The 20,906-nt window shown below is 45.7% G+C and overlaps 1 protein-coding gene and 1 long non-coding RNA gene across 4 annotated transcripts in view; one reads left to right on the top strand and one right to left on the bottom strand.

The window, feature by feature from the left end:
- Positions 1-16,394, top strand: part of LOC147115251 (uncharacterized) — a 57,063-nt gene extending 40,669 nt beyond the window's left edge. The window contains exon 3 of the long non-coding RNA XR_015079095.1: positions 15,005-16,394. This is a non-coding gene — a long non-coding RNA (uncharacterized LOC147115251). The remainder of the gene's footprint in view (positions 1-15,004) is intronic.
- The window catches only part of LOC147115250 (myelin basic protein-like), a 221,236-nt gene that overhangs the window by 133,165 nt on the left and 67,165 nt on the right, over positions 1-20,906 (bottom strand). For all 3 annotated transcript variants that reach the window (XM_085993637.1, XM_085993635.1, XM_085993636.1), the window contains exon 3: positions 4,336-4,423. In XM_085993637.1, coding sequence (XP_085849763.1) covers positions 4,336-4,423 — 88 coding nt within the window. The remainder of the gene's footprint in view (positions 1-4,335; positions 4,424-20,906) is intronic.

Genomic DNA, 20,906 nt, shown 5'->3' with positions numbered 1-20,906 from the left:
CTGCCTGTTAACTACCTGTTAACAGGCAGATAAAAGTGGCACTAATCTCCTCCCCGCCTCCAAGGAGACGGGACCCGGCGCCCCGCCTCCTGGCAAGATGGCACGGAGGCGGGTTGGGCGCCCGCCCCCAGATTCTGCCATTTTCCTGGCAGTCCCCGCCTCCATACCCGCCTCCCCAGGGCTGGCAAGATCGCGCCCCTGGACTCACTTGTCTTTCCACCCAAAGGAAGAGACACAGCAACAGAGCGCAGCAATGGAGAATGTGGTACATGACTGGAGATCAGAAATTGGGATTCTTTCTTTTTTAAGCTCAGCAATCTAGATTTTAAAAATCTGAAAATACGCAACAGCTCATCTGTGGAGAGCACAGACAAGTCAACATTTTCTTCAGAAATGAAGAACCGAAAGCTAGGCAAGCATTATAAAGTGATTTTTGTTTTGTTAAAAAGAGGAAGGGGGAACTTTATGCACAGAGATTAAATCAATTGGTTTAATGACCTGCAACCCACTTAAATGAAAAGGAGATTGTTAAAAGATCACGTTAGTCAAACAACAGGAAAAAGCATTAAGTGACGTTAAACAAAAGAATGTACAAATAGTTAAGACACCGAGAAACCAACCCAAGAAAAAGGGTGAAAGAGTGAGGGAAATTGGTGGGGGGGGGGGGGAGGGGGGTGCAGATCTGGAACTGAAACAGAACATGCTCGACCTTATGTCGATAGGACAAGATGAAGCACAGAGTGTGGAGCATAAACACCAGCATGGACCGAAAGTGCTGCAAATTCCATGTAATTCTATGTAAAACGCTGAGACCACTAACTAGTCCTGTGAAATGAAAAGAAACTTGGCCCAAAAAGGTTGGTGTTGGACCTGTGTTTGCTTCTCTTGTTGGGACTGAACACCATTACCTCCTTGCTCCCTCTGAACCCCGTCAAACTACAGACCGTGACACCCTCCAATTTTTCTCAATGTGGATGTGAATGAATCCTGCAGAATTCTGATCTAATAGAGCGCGCAGCCGTGGAGGCAGAATGCTCTCTGGTGGAGCATTCAAGTCCAGGCGTCGCTTTGCTTGCTGAGAGAAAAGAACTTGCATTTATTCAGTGTTTTTCACCGCCTCAGGACGTCCCGAAGCACTTTACAGCCAATGAAGTACTTTTGAAGTGTAGTCGCTGTTGTAATGTAGGAACTGCACTTTGCAATTTGCGCACAGCAAGCTCCCACAAACAGCAATGTGATAATGACCAGATAATCAGATTTTTTTTTTTAGTGATGTTGGTTGAGGGATAAATATTGGCCCAGGACACCGGGGGAGAACTCCTCTGCTCTTCTTCAAAATAGTGTCATGGGATCTTTTACATCCATCCGAGAGCGCAGCCGGGGGCCTCGGTTTAACGTCTCATCCGAAAGTTGGATTACAGAGTGTTGTCAGCAGTTAGGAAAACCGCAGTGATTTGTAACTGGGAACAGGGCAAGTGAAGGATGTTAATTTTGTTCAGTAAGAATGCTTGTATGACGTAAAAGAGCAGGGTTTTTTTTTAAATATAAATTTTAAAGAATCAAATAGTTAAAAAAAAAAACTGCAATGGCTTTTTATTTTTTTAATTATATTTACGAACAGGTATAAAGGGCTTCATTAAATCAGTAACTCACTTACTTCTTCCACCGACATTGAAATAACATGGTACAATTTGTGGGGCAGACACAAAAGAGCTGTTCAGTCTACCTCAGTTGGAGCAGTTTAGTTTCACAGACATCAGCACCTCTGGGTTAGAGACTGGATGGGGAAAAATACACACCCTGATCATTGTTTAGTAACTCCTGCTAGAAGGTGCATGTCTGTGGACATGAGGCAAGAATAGATTTGGGCTCAATCTAAAAAGCCCCCTCCCCTCCCCATGGTAGAATGGTCTTGTACCCCTCGGCATTGAGTGTTGCCAAGTTTTTTTTCATTCATTCAGGGGATGTGGGCATCGCTGGCAGGGCCATCCCTAGTTGCCCCTCGAGAAGTTGGGGGTGAGCCGCCTTCTTGAACCGCTGCAGTCCGTGTGGTGAAGGTACTCCCACACTGCTGTTAGGGAGGGAGTTCCAGGATTTTGACCCAGTGACCAGCTTATATATGTCCATGTAGGGATGGTGCAGGAGTTCGAGGGAACTTGGAGGTGGTGGTGTTCCCAAGCGCCTGCTGCCTGCGGAATGGCCATTTGGCCAGGTGTTGCAGGATAGCAGAAGCCAGTGGAACTGTACTCCATTAAGAGTCAATTCCTTTAAAAGAGGAAGAGAAAGGGGAGAAAATTCAATGGGCAAATAATAACGAAAAAAGCTAAGTGTGTGAGAAGAAAGTGGGATGATTTAAAATGAATGTCGGTCTCAAAAAGAATTTTAACAGGATTACTATCCAGAATGTCATCACAGTATGTGGGAGCAGCTGGTGACAAATGCCTTCTGGACTGTGGACAATTAAGTCTGGGTCTCATAAGGAATTATTCAGTTCAGCAAGGAAAGTACCTGGAAGGGCTTATTTTAGGGTTTTCTTGCAGATTCATATCCTAGGATGAGACGTTAAACCGAGGCCCCGTCTGCGCTCTCTCAGGTGGACGCGCAAGGTCCCACGGCCACTATTTCGAAGAGCAGGGGAATTTTCCCCAGTGTCCTGGTCAATATTTATCCCCCAACCAACATCAGTAAAAAAACCAGATTATCTGGTCATTGTCACAATTGCTTTTTGTGGGATCCTGCTGCGTGCAAATTGGCTGCCGCGTTTCCTACATTAACCACAGTGACTCCACTTCACAAGTACTTCATTGGCTGTAAAGCGCTTTGGGACAATTCATTCATTCATTGGTCAGTCATGCACGCGATGTCACAGCTGCCAAAAGTCCCTTAAAGGGGCACCAATGCATTTAGAATATTGCTATTTTCCTCTGCTAATAAATATTTTCCTCTTCTACTAAATAAAAAGCTAGGCGATCTCAATTGTACTATGAAGGCATCAGCATGATATACACCTCTTAACCATCCTAAAACAGCAAGGATTTTCAGCCTGTGCACAATGTTCCCTCTAAGCCGCGCAGTAGTCTGCCACTCCCACGCAGCTAGGAACCAGCTGTTCCCATGTTAAATTTCAGACCTGCACAAAACTGAATAGGCCGTGCAGCCTCTTAAAGGGGCTGCGCACCCCCAAAAAATTAAGGGGAACATTGCTTGTGAGGTAGCCGGGTGGGGGAAGAAAAAGTGTCATCACTGCCGAGCATTACAGTGCCTCATCTTGGTTGGTGCCCGCTCTCTAATGGTCCCAAATCCTTCCCGAGGCAGTTTCTTTGCTCCAGGAGAGAACAGTCTCCTTGCTCCAGGAGAGAACTCCTTGATAAAGGCTGCGTATGGAAATTCCGGATATTGGGATAGTTTTAGTCAGATGAGGAATCCCTGCCCACAACATAGAATTACATGCAATTTCCCTGCTCAGGAACAGGCCATTCGGCCCAACTGGTCTATGCCAGTGCTTATGCTCCACACGAGCCTCCTCCCACCTTGCTTCAGCTCACCTGATCACCATATCCTTTTATTTCCTTTCTCCCTCCCATGATTATCTAGCTTCCCCTTAAACATATCAATGCTATTCACCTCATCTACTCCACGTGGTAGCGTGTCCACATTCTCACCACTCAGAGTAAGGACAGAGGGGGCAGGAGGACCAGCTCCTGGAGCAAATCAACAGCTGTTGGCCTACTCCAGTTGGGCGTATTCCTGGATATTTCATCACAGGACCTCCAACCACTCCGCCCGGTCAAACAGTTTCTCCCCCCACCCCACCCCCCTCCACCACATCGCCCAATATTTTTATAACCAATAAACAAGTGTTCAAAGAAAACAAAAATAAGTTTTTAATGCCCCTGTGATTTTTCTCCCGGGTGTTGCTCTCAGCAGCATCCTGGAGATTAATCTGTAATTCTTGGCGACTCCCGGATAATCCTGAAGATTTGGCAACCCATGTTCCCTCTAATTTTTCTGGGGGGCCGCGTGGCCCCTTTAACTGGCCCGTTCAAAATTTCCATTTGAAAAGCTGGTCTTGGGCTGCGTGGGACCTCCAGAGTGCTACATGGCTGCGCAGCTTAAAGTGAACATTGGTGGCAACCCTCGTTGTAGATAAGGAGCCATTAGTTCTCTCCATTTCAAATCATTGGGAACCTAATAGTATTAATGACAAATTCAGTCACATCGATATTTCAGCTCTGGAAAAGGTACAAATCCATTGATTCTGCATTGCAACCAATGAATAGATTAACGATTTGTTGTATTGCTGGGTAGTTTTACTTGATCGAGCTCTGTACATACCAAACACTTCGTTTTCCTCTGGCGAGTCCATGGTCAGTCTTTGAGTCTCCATTTTACTCCCAGTGTTTGTTTTAACGGGTGAACCGGTCTGAAATAAAACAAATACACAAATGTGAAATGAAACAAAAATACAAATGCTTAATAAAAGTGAGGCCCCACTTCACTCCTGAGTCATGCTGGAAGATGTGGTGGGTTTCACTGTGGAGAGAAAGGCACTTCACTCCACCGCAATATACTTTACAATAGTATAGGTAAAAGAAAGATGGCTGCATAGTGACACCACTATACCCGGCCAGAATGGAGATGATTGGGTAATTCCCCCATCAATCACTGCTGTAAGTGACCGGGATTGATTTTACGCACATCATTTGTATTATGTAACTATCCTCCACTCGCTGCATTTTACTGGAGAAATAATCCTGCTTATATCAAGAGACGTTGCTGCAGTTTCAGTCATGAATTCGGTTTGCTGTGGTTCGTGGAGACTCTTTTTAAATAGACTCTATTTGCTGTGGAAATAGACTCTGTTTGCTGTAAAATAGACCGTTTGCTGCCAGTCTCGCCATGCCGCCAACTCATTGGTTGACAGTGATGTCAACAGGCACTCAAGAAAGACTTGCATTTATATAGCACCTTTCACGATCTCAGGATGTTCCCAAAGCACTTTACAGCCAAGAAAGTACTTTTGAAGTGTATCCAATGTAGAAAATGCGGCAGCCAATTTGCACACAGCAAGGTCTCACATACAGCAATGTGAAAATGACCAGATAATCTGCTTTTAGCGATGTTGATTGAGGGATAAACATTGGCCGGGACACCGGGGAGAACTCCCCTGCTCTTCTTTGAAATAGTGCCGTGTGATCTTTACCATCCACCCGAGGGGGCAGACGGGGCCTCGGTTTAATGTCTCATCCGAATGATAGATTTGATTTGAACTTTGCAATTTAGATTTTATTTCCCTAGGCTTGGGGAAAGAGGGCTGCTAAATCCTAATTAAGTGAAGAAATTGCTCAGTACTACTATTAATAAAAAAATACTCCGCTTCCTCAAGGTGTTGTATATAAATAAGATACAACAGGAGTCAAGAGACCTTCACATTGTGGTGTTATTTTCGAGACTTAATTTGATTTAATATATCTGTTTCATTAATACTCTTAAGTTTTCTTCTCAGAAGCTCAGAGGTTTCAATAGGCTGGCAAGAACCTTGGAACAACATGTTCCTGATATCAAATTTGCTCCCAGCCTTCTACACTTTACTCAATTACCCTTTCTCATTATTTGATCTGCAGAATTATTAACAATTTATATGTAACCGAGGCTCCATGTCAGCATTCACAAACCCAATAAGAAGTGAAGAGATTTCTAATCTGCTTTAGAAATTTTTTAAATTAAAACTACTCCTTTAAATCCAATTTCAGAGCAGAAATATATATTCTACCGGCCTCCAGCCAATTTCCAAACTCCAGCTCTGCCGTTACAAACATTCTGTTGCCTGACAAAGACAATCTTGTAATAACAACATAAAACGCTGGAAAAACTCAGCAGGCCAGGCAACATCCGTGGAGAAAGAGAGAGTCAACGTTTTGGGTCGAAACCCTTCTACAGAACTGAGAGAAAAGGCAGGAAATGAAACAAAAGGCAGTTTGGGGGGCTGGGAAATGGGGGAGGGGATGAAAGAAGAGACATTAAGAGATATTCAAGGCGAGACGAGACGGTAATAGGACAGGTAAAGAAACAGACAATGGCTCTAGATGAAGTGTGAAATGCGCTGGCAGAGTGAGAGACAGCTGCCATGTGGGAGAGAGAGGGAAAAAAGGAAAAGTCACAAACCAAAAGTGTGGATAAAAAATGTGATGAAATATGCCATTCATCAGGCGCTGTATTCCCTGTGTTAGTTTAGTTTCAGTTCCTTACCTGGATTGTATTGTGTGTAGGCCCCTACTTAAGCAAGCCCCAGCGTGTCTCTCAGACAGTACAGCAGATCTCTGGATGAGAGACACTTCTCCAATGTGTATTACTTTCTGAGTTAATAAAAGCCTTGCTTTGTTCAGTTAACATTGAGTCTCGGATTCATTGAGGCACATCAAAAAATATAAAAGGGGCCGAGGTTATGATCTGAAGTTGTTGAACGCGATAGAGAGTCCGGAAGGCTGTAAAGTGCCTAATCGGAAGATGAGGCGCTGTTCCTCGACAATCTTGTGTCGCGCGTGCACACATTGAATAGATATTTGAATGAACTGACACATCGCTATCCAACCCAGGGAGAAGGGGAAAGTTGGAATAGGCTGCCCCCCCGCCAGTGCAGTAACAAGTAACTTAAAAAGAAAAAAAGGAACTGGATGGTACAATGGGTCAGCGTGCTACACTTCACTTCTGGATCCCAGGTTCGAATCTACGTCTGATGGAAGGCACCCAGGAGACTCCGGGTTTGAGCAGTTGCAAGCTGACAGTTCAGTTCTTGCCTGGATAGCTCTTGGTCTCTGAATTCACGATACGCCTGTCCAAAAATGTAATATAAATGATTTTGGACTAATTATAAACAAAACATTTATTATCACAGTTGTGTTTAGACACCCAAGTATGTATTTCAATTCAAGAAGTCTTGGTTGGATGGAAGCTGACTTTCTCTCCCCCCACCCACCCCCGTAGCTCTGATAATTGAATTTTTTCAGCAATTCTAGGTTCTAAAACAAACGATATGGACCCGTTCCGAAGTCGACATGTCCGATTGTTGGACATGGTGCACGTTCAGATTGATGTCGCTCAAGCTAAGGGAGAAGCTAATTCAAGCTAAGGGAGAAGCGAATTCAAAAGGACAAGCGGTATGAATAAGTGCTTGCACTGACCACGAGATGTGCCGCAGGCAAGTAAGGAGTTTCCAACAATGGTTTCAACAGCATAAAATGGAATCTTTATTGAAGACCACTTCTGCCTGCTATTTGATGTCGCAGTCCCTCCATTCTACAATGCAAGAGACAGACCACACTCAGAGTTGGTTAAATACACAACGGAAACATCCACAAATTCCTGACTGTTCCGTTTTTGTATTGCCAGATAACTTCCGCCTCCCCCACCCCGCCCAACCGTTCATCGGTAACAAGTTTTGTAGAGGTGTCCTCAACGGGCGATAGGCCTCTTTGCATATGTTAATTAGGATAATGGGCCCGACAAATTTAGCAGTGGGCCCAACGCCATGCCCAGATTGGAATCAGGCTGCCTCGATGCTAAATCGGCGTGCTTTGCGGCTTGCGCCCGCTTTATGCCCGAAGTACAGGCGCAGCGCATTCTGATTTCTACCCCACAGGCCAATTATAGACCTCTGTCCATACTCGCAAAATGAACACATTCTAATCAACTTAGCTTGCTCGCTAAATAGTTGCACTGGCAAAGGGAAAACAAGCGAAAGAAATTTTGGAAGCTTTATTTGACCAAAATCTTTTTTTGATGAAAAACAACCATTGGGCCCCAATTCTTCTCAATCCCATGGCTCGCTCGCTCTCTCTCTCATGCTGGTAAATGCCAAGTACCAAGCCCCAACCTGACGCACGGTGTCTACCACCTTGCTGCATATTGTGTACTTTAATAAAAAGAGATTAAAAAATCAGTACATATATAGAAGGTCCATATAATAAATCAAGACCATGAGAGAATTTGATGGTAAATATTCCAGGCTACCGTGTAATAAAAATGGTGTTTATCTTGTTCAAGCACTGCAAATCAATGACAAGATTAATAACATAACGGGGGTTAAATTCAGAGCGCCGCACCCCACCACAGTGTTATTCCCCCGCGCACAAATGGCAAGGTCCGTGGAGTCCAGGGTTTTGGGTCTTGGACCTCATCATACGCTGCGGGAGGAGGTAGGTGCCCCAAGTCTGGGCTGCTGCTCGTGCAGAGGCCCAGAGGCAAGTGCTTGAGCTCGGGACCGGGCCCTCGGAGATGGGATTGGTGGGCCAGGGGTGGGGGAGGAATCGGAGGGTTGAGGGAGGCCTGGATCTCGGGACCGAGAACGGCGGTGATCGGGGTGCTGATTGTGGCAAGTACTTACCTTTTGTTTATTTTTTTACGTGATGTTTAGGGTTGGCTTTCCCAGAAGCACTCTGGGGAAAACAAATGTTGCAACGGGGGGACCTGAGGCAAGCGTCAGGCCCCTTACTTACATATGCAAAGGGGCCAATGCCTGCTTCAGGCATGGGTAAAGGACGCCTAGTTTGTCTTTACCAAATATGGCGGGTGGCGCACTTCTGGTCGGGGGCTTAGGAGGCCGCGTAGCGCCTGAAAAACGGGCGCTATGTGACCCAATTTAACCCCCAATGTGCGATACATGGCACAACGAGCCTTTTGGTATAAAACATTGCATCGTCCAATTCACCATATGCAACGCTACTAACATACGATGGTGCGCAGTCACAGCGCTCTTCTTGATTTCCTTAAAAGGAGAACTTATGAAAGCAAGTAGCCCATGAACGACCAGTTAGGAGAAGGGAAGGTAAACCCAACCAAAATACTTCTTGAAAAGTGCGTTTTACTCACCTTTCTGTTTCCCCCCTCAACCTACTGTCGATAGCTCAGAATACTGGGGAGTGGGAAGTAAACTCGATGCTGCAGATCGACTGCTCCGCTATACAACCTGCTGGATTTTACTGCCTTTGCCTAACGCTGTCACCTTTCACACTAACAGAATTAAGCTTACTTGTAAAACTGTCTTTTGAGTACCATCTTCAATGTAATTTCTAGGATGCCTGCCCGAGACAGTTAAAGGATGAGTCTGCAGTTGGCAGCTTGACCCTGAGCTATTACTGGCTGAAGAGAGCCATCAACTACACCTGTGCCTGCAATTGTCAAGACACAGCAGTCCAAGTGCATGCAAAATGGACTTTCCTAAAATCACAGCAGAGGAGGAGGCCATTCGGCCCGTCGTGCCCATGCCAGCTCTTTGAACGCGCTATCCAATTAGTCCCACTGCCCCTGCTCTTCCCCCATAGCCCTGTAAATGTTTCCTTTTCTTCAAGTCTTTCTCCAATTCCCTTTTGAAAGCTATTAAATCTGAATCTACCACCCTTTCAGGCAGTGCATTCCAGATCATAACTCTCTGCGTAAAAAATAAATTCTCAACCACCACTCTGGTTTCTGCCAGTGGAAATAGTTTCTCCATATTTAGAGTCTCAAAATTTCTCATCTTCCCCCTGGCTCTTTTGCCAATTAGCTTAAATCTGCGTCCTCTGGTTACCAGACCTCCTGCCAGTTTCTCATTTACTCTCATCATAATTCTGAACACTTCTATTTAAATCTCCCCTTAACATTCTCTGCTCTAAAGGAGAACAGTCCCAGCTTCTCCAGGCTCTCCACATAACTGAAGTAACCGTAACATCACTACATATTAGCAACCAATCAGAGCAATCCTTCCCTTCCCTTCCACAATCATTCATGGCGGTTTGCTCATGAATAATATCGGTCCCTGCACAACCCAGATCACACCAGTAATGCTGCAAACTTCTACGTCGCACAGCAACATTGCTCAACAGTCAGCTCGAGGCGAAACAGCGAGCGTGCTTTCGGAACCATCGGGACGCAATAATAAAGCTTCCCAGTTCCATCTTTTCCTAGTCTTCCCCAATCTGAGTCTTTCAGTCTCGCTATTCACGCTTCCCAATCCCAAACCCCACATCCCCCTATAAAAATTCACACACACAAGAGGGAGCTGGACCGGTTCCTGACTGGGGCAGAGATCGCAGGTAAGTGTCTTTTTCGAGAACACTTGGTCCGTGTGATCTCCTGGACTGTTTTCCATCACCTGAGGGGGTCGGAGAGGAATTTTCCAGAGTATTTTTTCCCTTATCGGCCCCGGGTTTTTTCCTGTCTTTTTGCTTTTTCTAGGAGATTATGGGGGATGAGGCGGGGCGGGGGGAGGGGGGTGGGGAGGGGTAAGAAGAGTTTGGTTATGAAGCTCCAGCCATCACGGTGTGGGGCAGGCTTGATGGGCCAACTGGTCTTTTCCTACCCATCAATATCATATGTTTGTATCTACATCCAGCTCACCCAAGTGCTCTTATACCCGAATGCTCCCTCCTTCCCCACTGTAATTGTGTAACTCACTATACACAAGGTCACTAAGGTTAGCTAGCCATTGTAAAAATACGACAGTTATGATTCCTAACCCAGGCAGTCCGACTTCAACCCATCCCGGGGGGGGGGGGGCGGTGCCAAAATGCCAGGGACACAAGTGTAAGTCATGCAATATGGGTGCAAGTTAGGGCTGCCAACCCTCCAGGATTGGCCTGGAGTATCCAGGAATTAGAAATTAATCTCCAGGACGCTGCTGCGAGCAAACCAGGAGAAAAATCACAGGGTCATTAAAAAAAAAAGTGCATGTTGTTTCCATTTTCTTTGAGCACTCTTATTTACGAGTTGCAAAAAGATCGGCGATGGGAAGATTGGCTGTTTGACCGACAGTCTAGCATCATCCAATCAGGTAGCACTTGGGTGTGGGAAGGCGGGGCATAGTGAAGATGGGCATGTCGGGCTTGACCAACGGGGGAGCATGGGGGTTTGGAGGTGAAAGGTCATGTGACGACACCTCCAGGAATACATCCAGCCAGAGTTGGCAACCCTAGTGCAAGAGGATACTATCTACTAGCCATCCAAATGCAAATTGGTGCCCTGAAATATAGCAGTAATCCTACTCCACCTGTTATTAATTAAAAAGGAAAAAGATATCCATACATTCTATTGAAACTCCAGGAAAAAAATTCTCAGTAAACTTGCAAGCAAATATACATTCTAGCACAAACCGTCCCTTTAGTTCCTTCCTCCGCTCCCCCCTTTCCCTGACTCTGCACCTGCTTAAAGCCGGTTACATCCCTAACTTTTTCCAGTTCGGACGAAGGGTCACAGACCTGAAACGTTAAACTCTGTTTCTCTCTTCACGGATGCTGCTTGGCCTGCTGAGTGTTTCCAGCATTTTCTGCTGCTGTTATTTTATACAAAGTGTTATGTTTGGAAATTTTCTCTGTATAAACATAGGACTTGCTGGCATTAGATTAATGCAGTGTGAAGAACTAACAGTTCAGACACACAAAGCAAGATGGTAGATCTTGGAACAGTATCTGTGCTTCGGGAGGGGCTAGACATATTCCATCAGAATTGGCCGTTAGTGAGACATCGCCACAGCTGCTTTTCAATTGGTCCATTGAATGCTTGCAAGCAAATAGTTTTAAAAAACTGCCTGAGCAAGACATTAGGTTATGTAATTATTGATAGACAACAAGATCCATCTGGACCTGGGAAAACATTTTTTCTTTGAATCAGAATCAAAGACTTGCATTTATACACCTCCTTTCACGACCTCAGGACGTCCCAAGGCACTTTACAGCCAATGAAGTACTTTTTGAAATGTAGCCACTGTTGTAATGTAGGAAACGTGGCAGCCAATTTGCGCACAGCAAGCTCCCACAAACAGCAATGTGACATTGACCAGATAATCGGTTTGTGATGTCGAGTGAAGAATATATATTGGTTAGGACATCGGGGAGAACTCCCCTGCTCTTTTTCGAAATAGTGCCACGGGGTCTTTTACATCCACTTGAGAGCGCAGGCGGGGCCTCGGTTTAACATCTCATCTGAAGACAGCAGCTCCGACAGTGGAGCACTCCCTCAGAACTGCACTAGAGTGTCAGTCTAGATTTTTATGCTCAAATCTCTGGAGGAGGACCTGAACCCACAACCTTCTGACTCAACCCATTAACAAAGACTAGCATGAGTAACGCAAATCAGAAGAGAATCCAAAGATCAGATTCACTAATATGACACACTTGTACATCAGACGCAGGATCCGAGCAACAACAACTTGCATTTATATAGCACCTTTAACATAGTAAAACTTCCCAGGGCGCTTCACAGGAGTGTTAGAAGACAAAATTTGACACCGAGCCACATGAGATATTAGGACAAATGCGATAACAGAGGTATGCATGAAGGAGTGTCTTAAAGAAGAGCGCGGTAGAGAGGCGGAGAGGTTTAAGGAAGGAATTCCAGAGCTTAGGGTAGAATAAAGCAGATTCTGTCCATAAATTCCAATTAAGACAAATGTAAAGTTTATTTTAAAATTCTATGACAAAACACAGGAGAAGCTTTATTCCAATTTTGATTTTTTATTTCAGCTTTAAGGTGCCTTTGTCATTATACAATGAATAAAATACCCAGTGGTGTAATGAGGAAAAAGAAACCTCAAAAACAGTTAATGTAATATGTGGGTAACCTAGGAAACCATTGCAAAAAAACACATGCACTTCACACACCCTGCTTCCAACCACCCATTATGATGCAAGCTAATGGCTATGATACCACACAGCTGAAACACTGCTCCATTGCTTTTTGTTAAACATGCTTTTCTTAGCTAAGCTTTTTGTTTTAGATCTTATCTTATTAAACAACAAAATAACAATTGCCTGGTTTTTAAAATAAAGTACAACACCTTTCAGCTCACTCGTTATATTAACTTCTAATTAGAATGCAATCCATTCACTCCAGATCAGGTTGTAATTGAAGAAGTTACTGAATACAGTCGACTCTTCATTCAAAGTTGCTTAAATTGAGGGACGGGAATTAGGATCAGAATAGAAGAGCTATCACCAGCACAGGTACAATGGGCCGAATGGCCCCTTCTGCGCTGTGGTTTCAATGCCTCAAGCAGCTTCTGCATATGGAACTGCTGTGCCATTATCGAAAGAGTCGTGTGAGTAACACAAATCGGAAGAGAATCCAAAGGTCCGATTCACTAATAATGACATATCAGACACAGGATCTGAGCAACAGCAGCAACTATAACTTGCATTTATATAGCGCCTTTAATGTAGTAAAACGTCCCAAGGTGCTTCACAGGAGGGATTATCAAACAAAATTTGCCACCAAGCCACATAAGGAGATATTAGGGCAGATAACCTAAAGCTTGGTCAAAGAGGTAGGTTTTAAGAAAGACTTGCATTTATATAGCGCCTTTCACGTCCACTGGATGTCCCAAAGTGCTTTACAGCCAATGAAGTACTTTTTGAAGTGTAGTCACTGTTGTAAGTGTAGGAAACGCGGCAGCCAATTTGCACACAGCAAGCTCCCACAAACAGCAATGTGATAATGACCAGATAATCTGTTTTTGTTATGTTGACTGAGGGATAAATATTGGCGACAACTCCCCTGCTCTTCTTGAAATCGTGCCATGGGATCTTTTACGTCCACCTGAGAGCACAGACGGGGCCTCGGTTTAACGTCTCATCCAAAAGACAGCACCTCCGACAGTGGAGCACTCCCTCAGCACTGCACTGGAGTGTCAGTCTAGGTTTTTATGCTCAAGTCTCTGGAGTTGAACAAACCCACAACCTTCTGACTCAGAGGCGAGTGTGCTACCCACTGAGCCACAGCTGACACTCTTAAGGAGCATCTTAAAAGGAGGCGAGAGAGGCGGAGAGGTTTAGGGAGGGAATTCCAGAGCTTAGGGAAAGCCGATTCGGTTCATAAAAACAATTTCAATTAAGACAAATGTAAAGATATTTTTAATTCTATATAACAAAACACGGGAGAAGCTTTATTCCAATTTTGATTTTTATTTCAGCTTCAAGGTACTTTTGTCATTATACAATGGATAAAGCACCCTGTGTAATTAAATTAAAACTGCTATTTTCTAATGAACGGCCATCGGCCTGAAACGTTAACTCTTTCTCTTTCCACAGATGCTGCCTGACCTGCTGAGTGTTTCCAGCATTTTCGGCTTTTATTGTAAATTTCCAGCATCCGCAGTAATTTGCTTTTTGTGCAATTTGTGTTCTTCAGTAATAATAAAATAAGACACTGATCTTTCACCAGTAGAAACCTAGGATTTGGCATAATTTTCATTTAAGTGGAGAGAATCTCTAAAGCCAGATGCGAGAGAGAGACACTGCTTTTATGAAGTACCTGAACACTAGGGCCCCAGCAGTAATGAACACACTATAGTAAAATCACACTAAAGTTTTCTTTTTAATGCACTCAAAAGTGATTGACTTCTTCACTCCTTAGTTCTCCCTGGGCCAGGTTTCATTCTGGCTCTTTGCCATTGCTACTTTTGAACCCTCGTTAGAAACAGACCAACTTTTAACTGCGATCCCCATGAAGAGGTATCCTCTTGTATGTCACATGACCTCCTGCCTCCAACTGCCCCGCCCCCACACTCCCGCCATTGGTTGCCCGGCGCGTCCATCCTTGCGGTGCCCCGCCTTCCCCTGAGATGTCGAGGGGAGGTGGTTCATGGAACAGGCGGTGTCCCGTGTTTGAAGTTGTGAAAGAGCTTGGGGCATTGAAAGCAGCCTGTAGTTTGTAATTTGCGAGTGTCTGTGGTCTCAGAGTGCCTCTTGTATATTTTACCATGCAAGTTATTTGGCTCTCTCAATAAGTATCCACATTTTGGCAGTGTCTGTTTATGCAGGTTTCACTGTAAATGGGAATCATAAGGTAAACATTATAGGGGTAATTTTACAGAATTCTACTCCTGGAGCCAAGCTTGACCTGCTTGGGATACCAGGTGTGTATTTCCTTCGCCCACAATCATGGTAGGCACCAAATGCACAATTATTACTCCCAGCGATCAAGGCTTTGTGTCACCAGTACAATTTCATAAATTTACCCTTTCTTCTTTCAGCAGGGTTCCATGAACCACCGCCCCTTGACATTCAACGGCATTACCATCGCCGAATCCCCCACCATCAACATCCTGGGGGTCACCACTGACCAGAAGCTTAATTGGACCAGACACATAAATACTATGGCTACAAGGGCAGATCAGAGGCTCGGTATTCTGCTGCGAGTGACTCAACTCCTGACTCCCCAAAGCCTTTCCACCATCTACAAGGCACAAGTCAGGAGTGTGATGGAATACTCTCCACTTGCCAGGATGAGTGCAGCTCCAGCAACACAAGAAGCTCGACACCATCCAACCATCCAGGACAAAGCAGCCCGCTTGATCGGTAGCCCATTCACCACCTTAAACATCCGTTCGCTCCACCACTGGCACACCGTGGCTGCAGTGTGTACCAGCCACAGGATGCACTGCAGCAACTTGCCAAGGCATCTTCGACAGCACTTCCCAAAACCGCGACCTCCACTAGCTAGAAGGACAAGGGCAGCAGGCGCATGGGAACATCACCACCTCCAAGTTCCCCTCCAAGTCACATACCATGCCGACTTGGGTATATGTCACCGTATCTTCATCGTCGCTGGGTCAAAATCCTGGAACTCCCTCCCTTACAGCACTGTGGGAGTACCTTCACCACACAGACTGCAGCGGTTCAAGGCGGCGGCTCACCACCACCTTCTCAAGGGCAACTAGGGATGGGCAATAAATGCTGGCCTTGCTCGTGACGCCAACATCCCAAGAATTGGCTGCCGCATTTCCTACATCACACCGTTGACTACATTTTTAAAGTACTTAATTGGCAGTAAAGCGCTTTGGGACAGATGTGAAGAGCGCTATATAAATGCTAACATGCTGAGTATTGCCAGCATTTTCTGTTTTTATTTCGGATTTCCAGAATCCGTAGCAATTTGCTTTTATAGAAATGCAGTTCTTTCTATCTCTTTATGTTTGAGGGCTGCAGAGTCGTCAGGTGCAAGCTTTCAGGAAGCTGGTTTGCAAAAGAATGATCAAATACATGACCTTAATAGAAAGCCAAGATTGCCCTCCGCGTACGCAGCCCAATTTCACAACTTCGATCTGAAGTCTCAAATAGGGAATATCCAATAATGAAAAGAAAAGGACCACATTTAATAAATCTCAGTGCCTGTTCTGCAAACCTGTGTGTTAATTCACTTTATGATGTTTAATCACCTCATTAGAGTGCTCAGATTCACACAGCACTTCTAAGCAATAATTTCATTCAGCGGTTTGTCCCGGCAGCCTTTGAGGATGTAACAAGATAAGCTTGTATCATTGGGCCGTCCTCCCTCTGCTGAATAATTCATCTCATCCACAGAACAAGTGTCACGGTGGAGGGTCTTCCCACTTGATGGAGACATGGCGCTTGCAGTGAAAAACGATAATGTGGAATTATGATAAAGTGAAACAATATCACTGTATATTTGCTTTGAACATATTCAAAGCAGCCTGGAGCTATAAGCACCACGCATGGTGTTTAGAATACGTAGTTCTCCAAGGATTCTTCCGGACATCTTTCCCTCGCTTTAAGTATAGGATCCTATACACTCTTGCTCAACTGGTGTCTTCACCCCCCCAGAATTGCCAACCCTCCAGGATTGGCCTGGCTTCTCCAGGAATTGCAGACTAATCCCCAGGACACTGCAGCGAGCAATCCCTGGGAGAACAATTATAGGGGCATTAAAAAAAAAAGTGCTTTAAAATTTTCTTTGAACACTTTTGCTTATTAGCTGTAAAAATATGGGGAGAAAAAAAGTCTGAGAGTCAAGAATCACCCAATCGGTTAACAAAGATTAATTTCCCAGTTGGTCGGGGGAAGGCGGGGCACCGCGAGGATGGACACGCCGGGCAACCAATGGCAGGAGTGTGGGGGGGGGGGGGGGGGGGCGGGACAGTTGGAGGCAGGAGGTCATATGATGAAACCTTCAGGAATAGAAGATAGGAGCAGGAGCAGGCCATTCGGCCCCTTGAGCCTGCTCCGCCATTCAATGAGATCATGGCTGATCATCCAAATTCAGTACCCTGTCCCTGCTTTCTCCCCATATCCCTTGATCCCTTTAGCCTTAAGAAATATATCCAACTCCTTGTTGAATATATTTAATGAATTGGCCTCTACTGCCTTCTGTGGTAGAGAATTCCACAGGTTCACCACTCTCTGGGTGAAGAAATTCCTCCTCATCTCTGTCCTAAATGGCTTACCCCTTATCCTTAGACTGTGACCCCTGGTTCTGGACTCCCCGACCATCGGGAACAGCCTTCCTGCATCTAGTCTGTCTAGTCCTGTCAGAATTTTATAAGTTTCAATGAGATCCCCTCTCATTCTTCTAAACTCCAGCGAGTACAAGCCCAATCGACCCAATCTCTCCTCATACGTCATTCCTGCCATCCCAGGTATCAGCCTGGTGAATCTTCGCTGCACTCCCTCCATGGCAAGAACATCCTTCCTCAGATAAGGCGACCAAAACTGCACACAAGACCCTGTACAACTGCAGCAAGACATCCTTGTTCCTGTACTCAAACCCTCTCGCTACGAAGGCCAACATACCATTTACCTTCTTAACTGCCTGCTGCACCTGCATGCTTACCTTCAGCGACTGGTGCTCAAGAATACGCCCAACTAGAGTTGGCAACCCTAGCCCCCACCCAAGGCTATTAAAAAGGAGTAGGTATGAATATGATGCACGCCCCTCCACCTCGCCCCCACCCCTCCCGTCCAACAGCTTGCAGACGCTCAATGTCGAGGTCTTTATCGATGAAGATTGGCGCCCTTGGATGAAGCCCAAGAAGGTGGGCCGAGAAACCCACCAAACGTCAGGAGGCCTCCTGCGAACATGCCTTGGCTCAGTCATTGGGTATATTCAGAACAGAAGTCGATAGATTTCTGACTAGTAAGGGCATCAAGGGATGTGGCGATAGGGCCAGTGAATGGAGTTGAGGCAGAAGATCAGCCATGATCTCACCGAGGGGCCGAATGGCCGACTCCTGCTCCTATTTCTTATGTTTCAGTAGGTGGAAGACGCTGCATGAATGCAAGCTGGTGTTGAGAAGAGGAGAAAAATCTGCAACTCAAAGAAAAATGAATCTGCCGAATTGTCATTTTTGTTTTAATCTCCTTTTCAGCCACCCCTTGCCGGGAGAAATAAGATTAAAAAAAAGACAATTGCCTCCATGAGCTGCTACACCAATATTTGAACTAAAAAGATAGAATGAAAAAACTTGCATTGCTATCGCACCTTTCACAACCTCAGGACATCCCAAGGCGCTTTAGTGTAGTCACTGTAGGAAACGCGGCAGTCAATTTGCACACAGCAAGCTCCCACGAACAGCAATGTGATAATGACCAGATAATCTGCTTTTAGTGATGTTGGTTGAGGGATAAACATTGGGCCCGGGGCACCTGGAAGAACTCCCCTGCTCTTCTTCGAAATAGTGCCCGGGGATCTTTTACTTCCACCCGAGCGAGAGCAGCGCTCCCTCAGCACTGCACTGGGAGTGTCAGCCTAGATTTTGTGCTCAAGTCCCCGGAGTGGGACTTGAACCCACAACCTTCTGACTCGGAGACGAGGGTGCTACCCACTGAGCCACAGCTGACGTGAAAAGGAGCTTGTTCTGAGCAGATGCAACAGCAACCTTCCAGGCTCTCTGGGTGTAACCTCAGACGAAATCAGATTACAGCGTATGTGTCGTTATGTTCCTCAAAGCCCACGGTTTCCTGTTATTTTTCAAGGAGGAGGGAAAAAAATGTTTTCTGATTCAGTATTCATGAAAAAAAACCCAGCACACTTCTGACTATATACACACCACAATATTACTGAAAAGGGTGAGTAAGGCAGTACATGCTAATCGAGAACAGCAGCAACAACCTGCAATTTACAGCGTGTTTAACATTATAACATGTTCCAAGGCACTTCAGAGAAGCGTTATCAGACAAAATGTGACACTGGGCCACATAAGGAGACACTAAGGCAGCTGGGTCAAAGAGGGGGGTTTTAAAGAGCGTCTTCAAGGAGGAGAGAGAGGTAGAGAAGTTTGGGGAGGGAATTCCACAGCTGAAGGTGTTAAGTCTGTGTGTTCCAGTTATATTTAAAGGTCAATTACTGACACAGACTACAAGAATAACTTTTCAATAGGTCTTTACTATTCGGAGGTTAGGGCTGTACTACCCAGCAAATTACTACACAGCACTTATATACCGGTGTGGTCACCACCGGTATTACCGTATACAGCAGCCAGAGAAAGTAGTACATCTCTTAAGGTGGAACAGGTTTAAGTTCTCTTAAGGTGGAACAAGTTACATACACCACAGAAGGCACGGCCGCCAGTGGCGGAGTGATTAAAAATCGGGGATGCGCAAGAGGCCAGAATTGTCAGAGCGCAGAGATCTCGGAGGGTTTGTAGGGCTGGAGGGGGGTTACAGAGATAGGGAGGGGGCGAGGGCCATGGAGGGATTTAAAAATAAGGATGAGAATTAAAAATTTTTTTTTTTTTTTTTAATATAAATCAAGGCGTTGCCAGATGGGGAGCCAATGTAGGTCAGCCAGCGCAGGGGCGATAGGTGAGCGGGACTTGGTGCTAGTCAGGATACGGGCAGCAGAGTTTTGCAGGAGGTCAAGTTTACAGAGGGCGGGAGGCCGGCCAGGAAAGCACTGGAATAGTGGAGTCTGGAGGTGACAGAGATGGACGAGGGTTTCGGCAGCAGGTGGGCTGATTTTAACGGGAGGGCGGGCCGGTGTTTGGCAGATTGAGCTTCGATGTCAGTTCAAAGGTCACCAACTGCAGCAAAAAAAAAGAGGCCCCAGGATTTTTTTAAAACTCCCAGGCCTCGTTCAAATGCGTTGGCTGACTTCCCACCTGTCCGGGGAAAGAAGTTAGAGGGAAGAGGTGCAAAATTGCGCAGCCGAGAGGTCACACGCCAAGAGCAAGTAAGTCTTTGGGATCACCTCATCTTCCGATTAGGCACTTTACAGCCTTCCGGACTCCATATTGAGTTCAACAACTTCAGATCATAACCTCGGCCCCTATTATATTTTTTATCCACACTGTTGGTTTGTGACTTTTCCTTTTTTTCCCTCTCTCTCCCACATGGCAGTTGTCTTCCACTCTGCCAGCGCATTTCACACTTCATTTAGAACCATTGTCTGTTTCTTTACCTGTCCTATTACCATCTCCTCTCGCCTTGAATATCTCTTAATGTTTCTTCTTTCATCCCCTCCCCCATTTCCCAGCCCCCAAACTGCCTTTTGTTTCATTTCCTGCCTTTTCTCTCAGTCCTGAGGAAGGGTTTCGACCCGAAACGTTGACTCTATTTCTCTCTCCATGGATGTTGCCTGGCCTGCTGAGTTTTTCCAGCGTTTTCTGTTGTTATTTCTGTGGGATCATTGCTGTGTTGACCCGCCGGGAGCTACTTGCGACCAGTGTGAGGAGGGGGGGGGGGGGTGAAAAAAGGGGAAAAAAAAGAAAAAAGAGGGTGCAATCGCAGCAGTAGAGGCCTAAGGGTTTCTCAAGGAAATCTCCTGCTCCTCTGACCCACAAGGAGGTGAACTGTATAAACGTAACCCTTTGGGGACTCTTCTGACTCCGATCCAGTTCCTCTCTGGGTAGACCTGGTGGTTCCGGTGACTTCATCAGCACCGAGGGTCGCCAGCCCTCCAGGATTGGCCTGGAGTCTCCAAGAATTGAAGGTTAATCTCCAGGACACGGGTTTTCATTTTCTTTCAACGCTTCTGTTTATTAGTTAAAGAAATATTAGGGATGGGGGGCGGGGGAGGAGGTTGTTTGACTGACAGTCAAGCATCATCCAATGGGGTAAAGAAGAGTCCTTTCGCTTTCCGATTGGCTGCGGGAAGGTGGGGCGCCGCGAGGATGAACGTGTCAGGCAACCAATGGCGGGAGA

The sequence above is a fragment of the Somniosus microcephalus genome, chromosome 7, assembly GCF_052327205.1.
Source record: "Somniosus microcephalus isolate GS21.2 chromosome 7, FLI_Smic_1.0, whole genome shotgun sequence".
NCBI classification, from domain to species: Eukaryota; Metazoa; Chordata; class Chondrichthyes; order Squaliformes; family Somniosidae; genus Somniosus; species Somniosus microcephalus.
Note: the sequence above shows the minus strand (reverse complement) of the source record. Positions and strands in the feature narration are given on the sequence as shown.